General features: G+C 43.9%; 1 protein-coding gene across 3 annotated transcripts; it reads left to right on the forward strand.

Moving 5' to 3' along the window:
• Positions 1-1,601: 1,601 nt before the first annotated feature.
• Positions 1,602-15,567, forward strand: PNLIP (pancreatic lipase). 3 transcript variants are annotated; one of them, XM_075533971.1, is made up of 13 exons: positions 1,602-1,647; positions 3,270-3,424; positions 3,828-3,950; positions 5,833-5,967; positions 6,438-6,549; positions 7,477-7,596; positions 7,690-7,809; positions 9,148-9,266; positions 11,740-11,869; positions 13,337-13,445; positions 13,829-13,993; positions 14,779-14,781; positions 15,504-15,567. In XM_075533971.1, exons 1-13 carry the CDS (start codon positions 1,602-1,604, stop codon positions 15,565-15,567), a joined length of 1,401 nt encoding a protein of 466 aa, XP_075390086.1. The 3 variants fall into 3 exon arrangements, with proteins under 3 accessions (XP_075390086.1, XP_075390085.1, XP_075390087.1); XM_075533970.1 differs by lacking the exon at positions 14,779-14,781 and having other exon boundaries at positions 3,810-3,950; XM_075533972.1 differs by lacking the exon at positions 14,779-14,781.
• The last annotated feature ends 318 nt before the right edge of the window (positions 15,568-15,885 follow it).

Below are 15,885 nucleotides of genomic sequence, written 5' to 3' on the forward strand. Positions count from 1 at the left end.
CAGCCCAAGGAGCTCCAGCCTTCTCGGAGCTGATGACTCACCACCAGTCAAGGTGGGTCTCAGTTGAAGCATCCTTAGGAGGGACAAGAGGAGCCAACCTAATCAGGGCTAGGAAAGAAGTGATCACATCCTAAGACATGAAAGACGGAGTGGGCATTGCCAACTTCCCATTCATGGAATTCTTCCCTATGGGCCTTCGCTCGTGATGTTAACTTTTCCCATACCAACTTTCTTGAACTTTCCTCCTGCACAAATAATTTTGTTGTTGTTGTTGTTCTTCTTCTTCTTCTTCTTCACCTATAAACCCCATCAGGGGGCTGGGTTAATATTTGACAATCTTGTCCTCAGAAAAAGTCATTTCATCTGATTCAGCTGAATAGTTATGGTACTGTCAGGCTAAATGGTCAGCGCTTCAAAATGATGGCATCCCAAACCCAAACCAAATCCATTGCTGTTGAGTTTATTTGCATTCATGGCAAGAGACCTTCAGAATGGAGAAGAACTGCCCCATAGGGTTTAGAAGGTGGTAAATCTTTACAGAAACACAGTCACAGATTTCTCCCACGGAGTGGCTGGTGAGTCCACACTCCTGACCCTTCTGATAGCAGCTAGTATTGAACTACTGCACCACAAGGGTTCCTTACCCCCACGACAGCCTCTGGACATCTCATTGTACGCAATCTATCACAAGCTACAAACATCCGATTCCTTTCTAGCAAACCCTTCTCTTTCCAACCCCCCCACTCCGGATTATATATTTGTTTCTTTCTCCAAATTGCATGTTGATTTTCTCTCCTGTTCACAATTTCACCTGGTGTTGGGGTCACAGGTTCTGCCGTGGTGCTCTTGGCAAGACCCCAAATCCCTTTGCTCAGTACAGTATTCTGTCCTCCCCGTTCTTGTGGAGAAGTAGATTCATTCTATGAACTGTCAAAGGAAAATATCTTTCCTAGAAGGAACGGACTCTCTGGAAGGAGGGCCTCTCCGTGACTGTTTCTGAGGGCAAGACAAGGTGACACAAAAGCTGGAGGAGGGGGTAGGTCGTGAGTATTTGTGTTCAAGACTGTTGTTATCAAACCCGTGAAAGCAATTTCAGTCCACACATGCCCAGAGAGCTGCAGAGAGAACTCTAAACTAGCGAGAGAGGCAGACTGGAACCGTCGCTTTAACGTGATGAAGGCGATGCCGTGTGTTGTCCAGTTCACAAAGGAAGGTACCTTTTCATACGTATGGATGCTTTCATCACGTTCCCATGATGGAAAACTTTCCCTGCTCTGTCAAGCTGGGTTTATCTACGATCACAATTATAAATACATCCTTGGAACCTTCTCTCGTCTCCTGCTACTTTTCCACGGAACTACTGAGAAAGATAAGGTCTGCCTATAAAAGGGCTTCCCCGTGCCATCTGGCTGTGGGCAGGACTGGACCAGCTGCCACGGTGAGTCAGGAGCATGTGTTCTAGGTCTCATTTACTAGCATTTACCTGGATTCTAGTGACTTGGGTCTAACTGTGCTGAAATTATTCCAATCTTTCTTTAAAAGCAAAAAAAATCTGATTTGATCAAGACTCAATCATGATTCATGCTCTTAACTTTATTTAGATGCTGCTAATTTGGACACTCTCCATGCTGCTGGGAACAGTGGCCGGTAAGAAAAGCAGTCTTGGTGGTAAAAGAGAGTTTGGCAGCTAATCAGAGGGTTGGCGATCTGAACCCACTAGTCACGCTAAGGAAGAAAGATGAGACAATCATTTCCCATAAAGATGCCAGCCTTGAAAATCCCGTGGGGGCCATTCTCCTCTGCCCCACTGGGTTGCTATGAGTTGACCTGGACCCCAGGGCAGTGGTCTGGGCTTGGATGAGGTTCACTGCCCGGTGCTTTCATGAAGGGCGAATGCAGGTGAATTCAAGGCACCGTGAGGCTACCGAGCAGTGGGAGGAAGAGGACGCAGTCAAAGAATACAAGCCATTGGAATAGTGCTAAAGGCTAAACTCCAGGCTGCCTGGGTCACTCTGGCTTTCCAAGAGACAGCACACATGTCAGGTACACCACAAGCATGGGATATATTTATACTTAAAAGTCTTTCTTTTTATGTGACATTCCAATGGAATTCAACATTTTGGATTTTCATGCATTAGTAGGGAAACCATAGTTTAGAGTAAAATGTGAGGTTAGGACTTTTTAGCCAGATACGAATGCAGCACCATGAGCACCATTCTTAACCCTCTGTGCTTCAGTGTCTGCACCTGTGAAACTGGGCTCATAACACTTTTTTTTTTTTCATTTTTGCCAAATTTTTACCCAAACCTAAGAAGCAAACCCCACTGCCCTTGAGTGGGTTTTGATTCATAGCAACCTTGGATGCCGTTTCTGAGACTATACATCTTCACAGGAACAGGTAGCCTCATCTTTCTCCCTTGGTGGAATTGAACTACCTACCTTGTGATTAACAGTCCAATGATTACCCAACAGGGCCCCTGGGGCTCCTTGTCCTAGGACATTGATTAGGTCAATCGTAATTCCTTTTGCTCAGAGCCTGACATGCATACAGTCAGATCTAGTAAGTGCAGCCCCCACTGCATCTACTACTCTGGGTTCAACCAGGAAACTAGACTTTATCTTCCCTAAGAACCCTTGGAGCTTCATTACAGGAATCCAGAACACCCACAAACACAAGTGGGAGATCTAGCTGCCTTGACCGGAATGGACATAAAAAGTTTGAACCCTTGCAGAAACTTAAGCTCCCATGCAAAGACAACCCTACTGCCATTGAGCCGATTCTGATTCAGAGTGACCCCCTAGGGCAGAGTCTGAGACTTTAAATCTCTACAGGAGAAGACAGTAGCTTCCCTGTTCTCCAGAGGAACAGCTAGTAGAGTTCCAGACCTTTGCCACCAGGGCTCCTTGTCCCCAAGCCAGAAGTGGCTAACAGAACCTGAACGCTTCAGGCGTGTGGACACAAGGTCTTTGCTTAGTCATCAACGGCCCAAGGAAGACATTGTAATAGAAAGACCAGAATCGATCCCAGCATGGAACCGAATAGAGACATGAGGGCAAGGCAGCCCTGCTGCATAGTAACAACAGAGACCCGCCCTGACATTGTCTTCTAAGGCTGATGGTGAGGTAGGCTAATGGGAGGGTGTTTGGAGTCGTGGAGGAAGAAAATTGGCCACATATTGTAATTTGACGCATTTTCCAGCAGAGGGACCATGAAAAAATGAGGTCCTTGTTTAAACTAATGTACTTGGAATGCTTCGGGATGATTGCAGGGAAAGAAATCTGTTTCCCAAGGCTTGGCTGCTTCAGCGATGATGCCCCGTGGGCAGGGATTGTGGAAAGACCACTCAAAATCTTGCCCTGGACCCCAAAAGACGTCAACACCCGCTTCCTCATGTACACCAACGAGAACCCAAACAACTTCCAAGTAAGAGCACTCCTGGCTTTTTAGCACTCTGATCATTCTGTGACGTCATGGGGAGAATGAATGCTGGGTGTCTGAAGAGAACAATTCAGACCTTGGAATACGCTTGGCATCTTTGTTGGCTTTGGTTGCAGGGAGCCTACATATTAGCTAATGAAATGTGTTTATGAAAGGCTCATGGGGCTGACATTGTTCGTGTCCTACATTTCGTAATGGACACCGGATTCCTAATAATTTCATTGAAGCCTGGCAAGTAGCAACTGGTGATGATTGTGAACAGCTTGGGTGTGCGGGAAGGATCCTTACTCGGCAGAATCCCACTTCTCTGCATTCTCCCTCCTCCATGTGCGAAGAATTCTACTGGAGAGTATAAGAAACTTGACGTGAGATACTTTTCTCCCCTCAGGAAATAGTTGCAGATCCAGAAATTATTGGAGGCTCCAATTTCAGAGCAGATAGAAAAACACGCTTCATTATTCATGGATTCGTAGATAAGGGAGAAGAAAACTGGCTGTCCAACATGTGCAGGGTAAGACGTGGTATTGTCTTAAGGCCAGGGTGTTTCTGCACTGGTATTTAACAACAAGTACAACCCCACAAATTAGGGCAAGCCTGGAGCCCATAGCACTGGAGGATTGTATCGTGGTCCCTGGTGGGCTTGAGGTTCTCAAGGAAGGTCCGGGAGGTGGGGTTGGAGGAGGGAACCTGAGCCCTGGGTTGGCAGACATTTGGTGGGTCCAAGTACCGATGATTTAGTAACAACTGTAGAGATGTTTCAAGATGTTATCAATAGATGCTGCCTGATGAATAGCAGCTCATCATATACCTTTGCTTCTTCAATCGCTTTGACTTTTTAGTGAAGAGCCAAGATATCTCATTTTGCCCAAACTGGTTCTTTAAGTTTTCACTTACTACTCTTTGATCTCCCTTGGTAGCAACATGTAGGAAAACTGGACAGATTTTCATTTCCAACTTCTGTTGTCTCAACATGTAATATAAGCCATGTTTTCATTGTCTTTTAATTTGCCTTTGGCTATATGCCCTGTGATAATGAACAACTAAAAGATAGAAAATCAAATAGAATAAATTTTCCTAGTAGCTGCCAATGCTGGAGGAACATGATCATTGATCCATTTTATTCGTGGTTGATTCACTTATTCATCAAGCTTTTGTGGCCAACTGTGACATGGGCACAGTCCCTTTTTTCTGAGTTCTCAAGGCAAAAGACACAAAGGTCATCCTAAACCCGTTCATTTCAGGCCGATCGGCGACTCGAGTCAAAAGCTGAACTGAGCCAACTCCCAAGTGTGCCTATCGATCCTGGAGCTAGATGAAATAAGCAAGCAATGCACAAGTCTAGGAAGAATTAGAGGAAACCTCCTGCCTGCCTTCAGACAGAACTCAAAGCTGAGACCAGTTGGGAGAGTAGTACTATAATTCTATTCAACAGTGAGGGGAAAATAAAGTGATTCATAGTTCAAAAGTAATATTGATTTTTAGATATTCAGATACAATTTATCTCCAAGAGCCCAGAAGCAGGTGTGTTTTTTCTTGCATTTGACAGCACGCTTGCCTTATGACAGAGAAACAAGTGATTGCCAGAAGGCCATTTAAGTCCCTCCATTCCTTCATTCTGGGCATCACTCTATCCCTAGCACACTGTGACATTAGCAAAGGATGTCCCCTCTTTGGGTTTTTCCATCTGTATGATGAGGGTGTTGGGAGGGCTTCTGGGATGGCTGTTTTTCTCAAATTCTTTGAGGTACAAGGTGGAAGCTTTTATAATCACCCAACTCAAGCCAACAGAATTCCTGATAGATGGAACATATCTGTAACCATATGTGATCCCCATCAAGCTGACTTCCAGGGGCTAACTAGTCGTTGTATTTTTATGTGAAATAAATCTTCAGTGATGTACATTAAAACATGTTCATCCAACAACTTCAATTAATTTTTCATCATGAGCAAAAAAAGCCTTACCTTCACTACATTGAGCGAAGGGCACTTAACATAGTCATTCATAATCAATCAATAAGGACACTGATTGAACAACCTATGCATTCATTGTCCATGTAGACATTCTAGTGCAGGATGTCTTCATGACTCTTATAATGACCTAATGAGACAACCTACTGGGAAACATTCTATAAGGTTTTTCATGAATCAAATCTCAATGCCGATGTCCCAAGAATCCAGCGCCTATAGATCAGCCAAGTGTTCACTTTGAACCCAATGTTCAGCTTCAGGAGCAAGTCCATAGATGTAGCAATCTCATTGCTGAGAGGTTAAGCGTGAGCATGGTTTTGTACAGACTCCGGTGGGAATTTATCTGTGCCCTCAAACGTGGAAATTAGCCATTTAAGGGATCCTTCCTTTTCTTTTAAACTATCTATTTGTGTCTCTTTCACCAGAACCTGTTTCAGGTGGAAAGTGTGAACTGCATCTGCATCGACTGGAAAAGCGGGTCCCGAACTGGATACACGCAGGCCTCACAGAACATCCGGGTGGTGGGGGCAGAAATAGCCTACTTCCTGGAAGTTCTTCAGGTAAGAAGAGTCCAAACACCTGGCTCTCTGAATTCCGGTGGGATTTCTGCTTTGTTGCGTTTCATTTCATTTTTAAATGTGTGATCATTGGTAAGAGGCTACTCCCTGCTTGCACCTTGACTTGCCACTTGGTTGAAAAGAAAAGAAAAAATCTCAATTGGAGCTCTATCAATAAGCCTATTTGATGCAAATAAACTTTTTTTTAAAGCAAATCTTGTCCAAGCAGTCAAAGAATTTATTTGGGCTGAATTCCGTCAGTATTTGTTGGCATGTGACCAGTTGTCAGACCAAGTTAACCTCGAGATTAAACTAGTTCTGTTGGTTTTGCGTGCTTGTTTTATTCAGAGAAGCAGAATGATCATAAGCCAGGCTGACTTGAGAACTGAAAATACAGGAAACATTAACCTTGTGTAGACTGAAGTAGTTGCTTGATCCATGCAAACATCCTGAGGAGGTTTCTCTCCCCACAGGCCTCCTTTGGGTACTCCCCTTCAGAGGTTCACATCATTGGCCACAGCCTTGGGGCCCATGCTGCCGCAGAGGCTGGACGGAGATTCAATGGGACCATTGCACGCATCACAGGTTGGTCGAAGCAGCCAATGCTGCAAAGGCAGACGAAATGTAGCCTACATGGAATCTGAGGGGGAAACCAGGTGTCAATTTGGTGCTGCGTTTCACCTGAGGAGAGAGACGTCCACATTGTCCAAATGGGATCAGAAAACAGTATGCTCTGTGGATTTCTTATTGAGGTGGATCATTAGTTCTGCAGGGTCCTGTTTAATACATGACTATTGCACAATGCTAAGATGAGACTTAAGTACATCCGCGAGCTTCGTTCATACCTGCGTTCCTTTTGGAAGGCGTTCACAAAGCACATTGTTCATGGTGTCATTTAAATAGGTTTAACGTGAAGAGTTCAGAATTGATTGGTTAATTATATTTGACTTCAACAGAAATTTCTCATGAGCCCAAGTGTCGGTAATTATCCAAAAACTGTATTGGGGAATAGGTGAAAGGATGGTCAGGTGGTCAGACTCCCCGGGCTGCCACTGCCCTCAGTGACGAGTAGAGCCAAGCTCTATGATTGGGTGGGGGGTGTCACTTTAATGCAAATAAACTAGAAGAAGAAACCCCTCCCAAACTCAGAAAGGTAAGGGTAAACCATGGAGCCCAGCTGGCTCGCTGGCGAAGCCATCAGCTGCCAGCCCCAAGATCAGTGATTGTAATTGACCCATTGCTCTGTGGGAGAAAGATGGGGCACCTGTTTCTGTGAAGATTACAAGCTTGTAACCACACGGGGGCAGTTCCACTCAGTCCTGTTGGGTCCCCATGAGTCAGTGGCCACTACATAGCCAAGAGTAATGAGCACTCCTGCCCCGCAGCACTCACGTACAACTTGCTGTAGCCAACTCACAATCACAGCCAGCGCTTGCCCTCCTATCTGTGACCGAGGAGGGTGCATAAACACGGATGGATAAACACTAACATGACACATTCTGTTTCCTGTAGGATTGGACCCAGCTGAACCTTGCTTTGAAGGTACACCGGAATTAGTCCGATTGGACCCCAGTGACGCCATGTTTGTGGATGTCATCCACACAGACGCTGCCCCCGTGATCCCCAACATGGGTGAGCTCAACCTGCCTTCCCCAAGTGACCAGCTGCTGAGCATTTCACGTCCGTGCTTTACCATCAGCCCGCCCTTCTTTTAACATTCCTCAGGGTTCGGAATGACCCAGACCGTGGGCCACCTGGATTTCTTCCCAAACGGAGGGAAACAAATGCCCGGCTGTCAGAAGAACATCCTCTCTCAGATTGTGGACATAGAAGGGATCTGGGAAGGTAAAGCCATGATGTGTGTAAAGTGATTTCCTAGGGGAGCGTTTCAGTTTCTTTTTGCCAAAATGGTGCGATATCTTGGTAAAATCAAACCCCAACCTTGACGCCAATCTGTTCTAGAAGGAGCGTCGAGATGGGAGGTAGTCAAGTTCCGAATCCATTTTCCACATAAGAAATAACTGAAAATGGGTTAATCCGTTCTCGACCACCAAGTTTTCACCCTAACCTTGCCTTTTTATACAAAACATTACACAGAAATTTCAAAGTCAATAAATTCGGCGTTAAATAATATAATTTAAATAGGAAACACAACATTTTTAACAACTACAGGATGGCCCATACCTTGAGACTGATGAGGATCTGGATCTGTGGACACGGACGTGGAGAGGAGGGATGGAGAGAGAGTCGTTGTTTGGAAGGGGAAGCCCCTTCCACAAAAATCAACTGGCAGCAGCTTTTCAGGAGTTTTTTATTCCCCCTTCTTCGCCTTTTTTCACTAGGACCTGGCTGGCTTTCTCTTAAAAAAAAAAAAATCTCTCTAATGTGGTCTGCTGTTGGCATTTCCTTAACTGTTTCCTAAAAGGGTTTACTAAACTATCATCAATAATATCGATAACACAGTTAACCAGTTCCTTAAATTGTTCTTAAAAAACAAAAAACTTTCTTAAGGCCCACGTTTTTGTCAGTATAAAGAGCTACAAAATCTAAGAAAATTATAGTCAAACGCTTGGAACACAGACACAAAAGGAAACAGCTCGTGCCAGCAACGCCAACTAACGCCGATTGACGGAAACCTGGACTCCTTTTCTTTACAATGGTCACGTGTGTCGGGTCGGATTCCACTGTTTTGTTCGAGCTCCGGTGCAAAATGTTCTCGATGTTTTGCGAGGAAATTGTCAAGTCCGGATACAGTCTAGTGGCGGGGGTCTACTGTATTATATAAGCCTCGCATTTTATAGAACTGGGGATTTTTCATTGTATTCATGATACCCCTAATTCTGTGAGGCTTTTCACTGAGGACAGAAGCACAGTAGGCCATTGTGGGGGGAAACTATTTGCAGTTAATTTTCCACTGTTCTTATTCAGGGATGATATTACTCGCTGACACTTAGATATGTATATAAACCAATTTTTCCTGCTAAAGTTATTTTCCCTTTGCATTTAGCTGTGCCTGATTATTATGACCTTAAATGGTTCTCGTTAACTCACGAATGCATTTCAAATCATAGGTACACTTCAAAAATAATTGTTCTCCATGACCTCCGTGAATTAACAGTCATTAGAGAGAGGTTTGGAAGAATTAGACATTTTTTCATGTGCAATCATGTCTACTTTTCAAAGGAACGCGTGACTTTGTGGCCTGCAATCACCTGAGAAGCTACAAGTATTATTCTGACAGCATCGTCACCCCCAACGGCTTTGCGGGGTTCTCTTGTGACTCGTACAGTCTTTTCACTGCAGTAAGTACACTCCGACGGCGCCCAGGCCACATGGTGGCCATCACTTCTCAGCATCAGGGTTTTGCTTTCTGTAGTCAGCATGCATTCAGCAAGCAGCGCTACGTCACAGCCAAATGACGTGCTTTTCATCATGCCGATTCAGAAACAGTGATAAAATAGCTGGGCATTTGAAAGTCAAGGGGCTTGTAAGTGGAAATGTCTCCTGTCTACTTCATTCTCTGTCACTGCGGTTAGGAGCAGGTAAACTTGCAAAGGTGTGTTGAAAGTCGTTCTGAATGAGGCACATTCCAGGGAAACCTGGAATGCAACGAACTCCCAAAATCACTGCCATCAACTCAAGTTGATTCCTCTGCACAGTGATCCTACCTAAGATGCCCTTCGCTTTGTAGATCTCTACAAGGGGCTGCTGGGGAGTTTGGAGAGCTGGCAGCTCCAAAATGACGACCTCTACAACTAGATGATTAGAAGTAGATGGATATTTCTAAGTCATCTCGTAGGTGGCATTTTGGAGTGTTCCTCTTCTGAGATTCTTTAGCGATCTAGATCCTTAAATGTGGTTGAGTGGGAAATATCTGTCATTGAATTGACTTTTGCTCTACATTTTAGCGACTCAAAAGTGTGTGACCTGTGCCATTTAATAATAAAACGTTCGAGTAAAAACCAGTTGGTGTGCTCATTAACCAGGAGATGCACCTTCCCGAGTAAAAGAGATGAGAATCCTGGTATCACACTCAATAACTGAGAGGCTTTGGCAAAGGACTGAACTTCTCTCAGGCAGTTTTGTCATCTGTAAATATAAATAATAATGACATGCCTCCATTGATTCCCTGGGAGGATTTTAGGAGATGATGTATGTTAATTGCTTAGCTCAGAGCCTAAACTAAAGTCATTAGTATTCTCCAGTTGTTGACTATGATGGGGGAGTGCATATATTATTCCCATGACAGCTTGCATAGGAAATAAGAATGAACCTCCCCTTTCTTTGATCTAACTTTATTTTCTTTATCTTTTTCCAAAGTCTTTGCCCTCTGCCCTTCTCCTTAGTGGGGAAAGCAAACTAACAAAAATATCCTGAGTCCTAGCCTTCATTGAAACGAAGTCTGCCTCAATCATATGAACAATCCTTTTTGGTACTGCTTAGTCACTTTTATAAGAGAAGGGGAAAAAACAAAACACAGTCTTGTAGATCTAGCAGGCTTTGAGCACACTCGAACAGCTTACCTCCCACCTTGAATTGGGACAAGGTGATAATGCTGGTGTGGCACTCAGTGAGTGTGTGTATCGCAGAGGAAGTCTGGGGAGCCATGGGTGCAGGGCCAATACCATCAAACTCTGTCCAATCTCCTTGGCAACTGCTGCCATTCACAGGTGAGGCCTAGGCCTTAGTATCTGTTCTTTTGACTCAAGCAACGCCCTCTGAGAGATTTGGATATTTCTCCTTTGCTAGATTTAGAGCCCTGACATCCTGCCAAGCCCATGACCTGCTTTGTTGAGTCTACCTCTTGCCTGTAGAGTGGAGGGGTAGCTAGCCTAACTCTGCCATAGCAAGAAGCGGGGTCCTTTCGTCTACATCAGCGCTTCTCACCCTGTGGGTCGAGACACCCCTTTGGGGGTGTTGAACGATCCTGTCACAGGGTTGCCCGATTCCTAACAGTAGCAAAATGACAGTGATGAAGTAGCAACAAAAATAATTTTGTGGTTGGGGGGGTCACCACAATGTGAGGAACTATATGAAAGGGTCGTGGCATGAGGAAGGTTGATAACCACTGGTCTACATTCTGTTGTTCCTGTTCCTCTGTTTCCCACATCATTCCTTGTGGGGAAAAGAAAGTGAACAGTCTCCAATGTCATATTCATCCTCATCAGACTCCAACCTCCTTTGCTACGTCTTCATAGTCCACTGGGGCATTTTCTCTCCATAAGGAGGGAACTCTGGGTCCAGAGTCTCTTGTGTTTTGATTTACTAAAAAAGAGCTAAAGAAATTGAGAAAAACATGACTTGTAAGCTTGTCACCTTCCCACTGGATCTTATTTTGCATGTCAGGAGTTTACTGTCGCCTCCTGCTCTTCTTTTTGTAAACCTTCTAAAATAAATCTGTACCACCTTGCAGCCAGATGGAAAGCATGGACCACCTAGGGCAACTTAGGAGCAAGAGAAAGAAAGAGAGAGAGAGAGAGAGAGAGAGAGAGAGAGAGAATGTATATATATATATATATATATATATATCCTCCCATTGTCTGGTTTTTATAATATCTTCGTTGGTGTTGTGTTACTTAACAGTGAAATTGCTGATTTTTCATTGCAAGTCATCTATTTTCATAAGATGTGTTTTAAGCTTTTGTTGAGAGGCTATTAAAAACTACACAACAGAATAGGCTTTAGAGGATTTTAATTACAGCAATAAGTGGAAAGAAGATGCAGCACTGTTAAAGGAAAGAACCTCCTCATTCATCATTTGTTTATTTTCACCAGAACAAGTGCTTCCCCTGTCCAGAAGAAGGCTGCCCACAGATGGGTCATTATGCTGACAGGTTTCCTGGGAAAACCGATGGAGTGGACAGGAAATTTTATCTAAACACGGGTGATGCCAGTAATTTTGCCCGTAAGTTTCCATCTCACTTACCTTCCATTCTTAATGTGATGCATTTTATCATGTTCATTGAAAATGTGTAAACTTGCTTTTTTATATAAAGGCTCTAACCCCCACTCCAAAAAAAAAAAGCTTAAATGGCAATGTTCAAGATGAATGTGGCGAGTTCCAGTGGCAGGAAGAGCTTGGCATTTGCACTATCCATGATTAAAAATTGCCTGTTTTCTTTGATGACTGGGCTCTTGTAAAATCTATCTACATAGCATTCAGCTCATAAGAGCAACTCGAAAGAATAGACAGGACTCTGAGTTCATGTTAATGGGCGAGAGGCCACTCAGAAAAGGCGGCCATGAGCAGTTACCATCTGGAAGAATTCGATCCATGCCTCTGGATTGCACACATAGAAACCATTGGCATGGTGCATGTCGGCTGTAACAACAAAAATAAAATAATTCATGTTAAAAAATAGTAGTACATTGCTTCACCTTTGCCTCTGGTGCTGAATTCGGGTATCTTCCTCCACTCCAGTCTCTTCATATCCAGTCACTTCACTGAGGTGTAGTACAAGTACAAAGAGTGATTAGGAGAGAGGTGGCTGAGAAAGAACTGATGGGTTGGAGAGATAGTTAGGACTATGTATCCCCTGGAAAATAGGTATGGTGAGGGGTGGGGAACAAGCTCCAGGTTTCTTTTCTGGGTACAGAGATGGGACAGTACATGGCTGAGTCAGTGGGGTAGCAGCATTGCAAAACCTATAGACAAATTGTATCCACTCTCCAATTTGACCCCAAAGTACACTCACTGCCATCTAGTCAATTCCAGTGCATAGCAATCCAACATAGGGTTTCCAAGACTGTAAGCCTTGATGGGAGCAGACAGCCTCATCTTTCACCCACAGAGTGGCTGCAGGATTTGAACTAGCTCCCTTGTGCTTAACAGCCCAGTGCCTAACTCATGAAGCCACCAGGGCTCCTTCTAATTTGGCTGCTCTAAATGACAAAACTGGGAGTTCACTATGGACTAGCACTACATCAACACTCTTTCCGTGACCATCAATCAGTCCATTTCCAATGGCAGTGGAAATGTAAATTATATATGACTAATTTGATAATAATTGCATAAAGATAGACTAGACAAAAAAGAACAATAGTCTAAAATTTGATGTATGAAAAGAAATGCTTTTCATAGATTAACTTTTAAACTTAAGTTCTTATAACACTTCAGAATAAACTCTTAGATGCAAAACTTGAGAGTAAAAACGGATTGCTTTTGAGTTCCTTTGTTTGAAAAAGGACCTATTGACTTTGGAAAGATTTGTTGCCAGCAGCCCAGAGCAAGTCCCTTAAATATCTGGATAAAAGGGTGCCTATGAAGAATTATCTAATAAGTATTGTTGTGCAAAATTGTACAGTTGTGAAATCCAGATGAACCTGTGGGTCTTCTCTATGAGCTGCCCTTCCTGATGTTTTTTCCTTGCAGGCTGGAGGTATAAGGTATCCGTCACACTTTCAGGAAAGAAAGTTAGAGGCCAAGTGTTAGTTTCTTTGTTTGGAAGCGAAGGAAATTCTAAGCAGTATGAAATTTTCAAGTAAGTGAACTGTTACTCTAAATTTCTAAAAGGTTGGGATAATTCTCATCAGGAATGTGTTGAAATCAATAACATAGCTTACTCAGTACTGCACAAATGGGCTTTGAATTGGCATGTATTATTGGAGTGGAGAGTGTGTCATCCCTTCCTTCCCTTAATTCATTTCAGAATTTCTGTTTCAAAACTTTAGTCTGCTGTTTCCTGAGAGGGCATTGATGCCGACGTTGATAAAAGATTTATTTTGGATACCTGACACGTGATGATAATTAGTGAAGAATTAAGCAACAGATACAATATCAATGATCTTAGTATACGAAGAACCACACACACATATACATTTATATGTGTATTCAAGTGTATTTTTCTTAACTCCTGGTTCCCAGGGGCTCTCTCCAACCTACCTACACTCATTCCAATGAAATTGACTCTGATGTGGATGTTGGGGACCTGCAGAAGGTTAAGTTTATTTGGACTAACAATGTGATCAACCCAACTCTACCGAGAGTGGGAGCGTCTAAGATTGTCGTGGAAAGAAATGATGGAAAAGTGTAAGTATTTGTACTAAACCTCCAGTAGTACTGAGCCAATTTACCATTTTATTCCCACTGAAAATCTACCTTATGTTACACGTCCTACGGTGATTTCTCCAGTGTTCCAGTCACAGCTGTTTTCTTTTGTTTCTTTAGAGAGGAATGTAGAATGTCAGGGAAACAACTGTAGATGAGTGTTGTGTTATCCGCTACCCATGAAGTTTCAGAATAAGAATGAATTAATTTCGTAGCTCCACCTTGTGCTACTTATGTGCTTCGTGAGTGTTAATGTCAGACCAGCATCTACTCCCCACATTTCTGCGTTCACCAAAGTAATACCAATATTATTGGGGGTTGGGGTGGACATCGCTTCAAAGGATGTAAATAGACTGATATCACTGGCCCTGAATACAGGCAGAGGTCCAGGAGACCCACCCTAGGTCATAACCAAGACTAGGCTATGGGTGAACCAGAGAGGGCTAGCCATGGTAACCCATCCGAAAAGCTGAACTGATGGTGATAATAAAAATATCAATATTAACGCAAGTGTTTTGAGAATTAAGTTAAATACTTGGCCACAACGCTACTGTTTCTGCCATCCTGTCATCCATCAGTCCTCATAAAAACCCAAAGATGAGACTTCTGCTTCCTGAAAAATGGAGTAACAGAGACCACATATACCTCCCCAACTGAAACAATATCAATGATTCAGACAAAATATCATGCAAAAAGGACCTTGATCCCAGAGAGATAAGGACAAAGGCAAGCTGGGCCTCACAATTGCCCCCGCCAACTTCCCTGAGAGAGTTACAATGTGACACAAGACAGAGACATGCAGGCAGAGACCAGGAGATCCAGAAATACCAGTCACTAGATTTTATTAGATAGAGTTCCTCAGAGGACAGAGATGCACAGGGGGTGAACCCCAGAGATTTTATGCACCCCCCCCCGAATATTCAGGGCGTTTTTCAACCTGTGTATATGGAGAAACTACTGAAAGCCATGGATGCATCCATCTGAGCAGACTACAGGGCACAATGGCCAGTCCTGCTGCAGGACCTCCAGGCTAGAGGAATGCTTCATTCACTGGCCACTGGGTAGAGTGTTTGGGAAGGTCTCGCCTCAGTCCAAACCTAACCCACGCCTGTTGAGCGGACTTGAAGCTTTCTGGACTGTACATCTTTACCGGCGCAGACAGCCCGATCTTTCTTTCACAGAGTGGCTGGTGGGCTTGAATATTCAACCTTGCAGTTAGCAGCATAACGCGTGCCCTAACAGTGCCCCCAAGGCTCTTTGTGGACGCTCTAAGGGCACAGAAAGGCACTTTGGGGTACCCTTTCTTGGGAGTCATTAACTGCTCTTCTGACTGGTATGGCACAGCCCTGACAGAATAGATCTGGAGGGACCAATGTCAGTGTCTGGGGCTCAGGTGCAGGCTGCACCCCCGGGGAAAGCGCAGGGGCTGCCTGCTCTCCACACACCAGACGCATGTCTCCCAGGTTGAGGGTCTGTGTGTTTCTCTCCGCAGGTTCAACTTCTGCAGTCAAGAAACCGTGAGGGAGGAGGTTCTGCTCACCCTCAGCCCCTGTTAGGAGCCTGCAGACCTGTGACCACCGAATCGTACTGCTAATAAAATCTGGTGGTGAAGCAATACGTGCGTTTCTCTTGTCATCAGTGTCCATGCTTTTCAACGAAACTTTTGCACAAAGCGATTACAATTCCAAAATGTCGAGTTGGTCTGAGAACCACGAAGGACTGCTGCGTTTTTTAAAACAGACTTACGGCAAGACTCTGCCGCGATAACGCTGTCGTAAATCAGTCCTGATATAAGTCCAATACCTTACTTCTTTCTTTTTTCCTTTTCTACGTTTGCGTTACTATTACCTTTTATCACCAATATCTTTATACAT

This window comes from Tenrec ecaudatus, chromosome 16, assembly GCF_050624435.1.
Source record: "Tenrec ecaudatus isolate mTenEca1 chromosome 16, mTenEca1.hap1, whole genome shotgun sequence".
Lineage (NCBI taxonomy): Eukaryota > Metazoa > Chordata > Mammalia > Afrosoricida > Tenrecidae > Tenrec > Tenrec ecaudatus.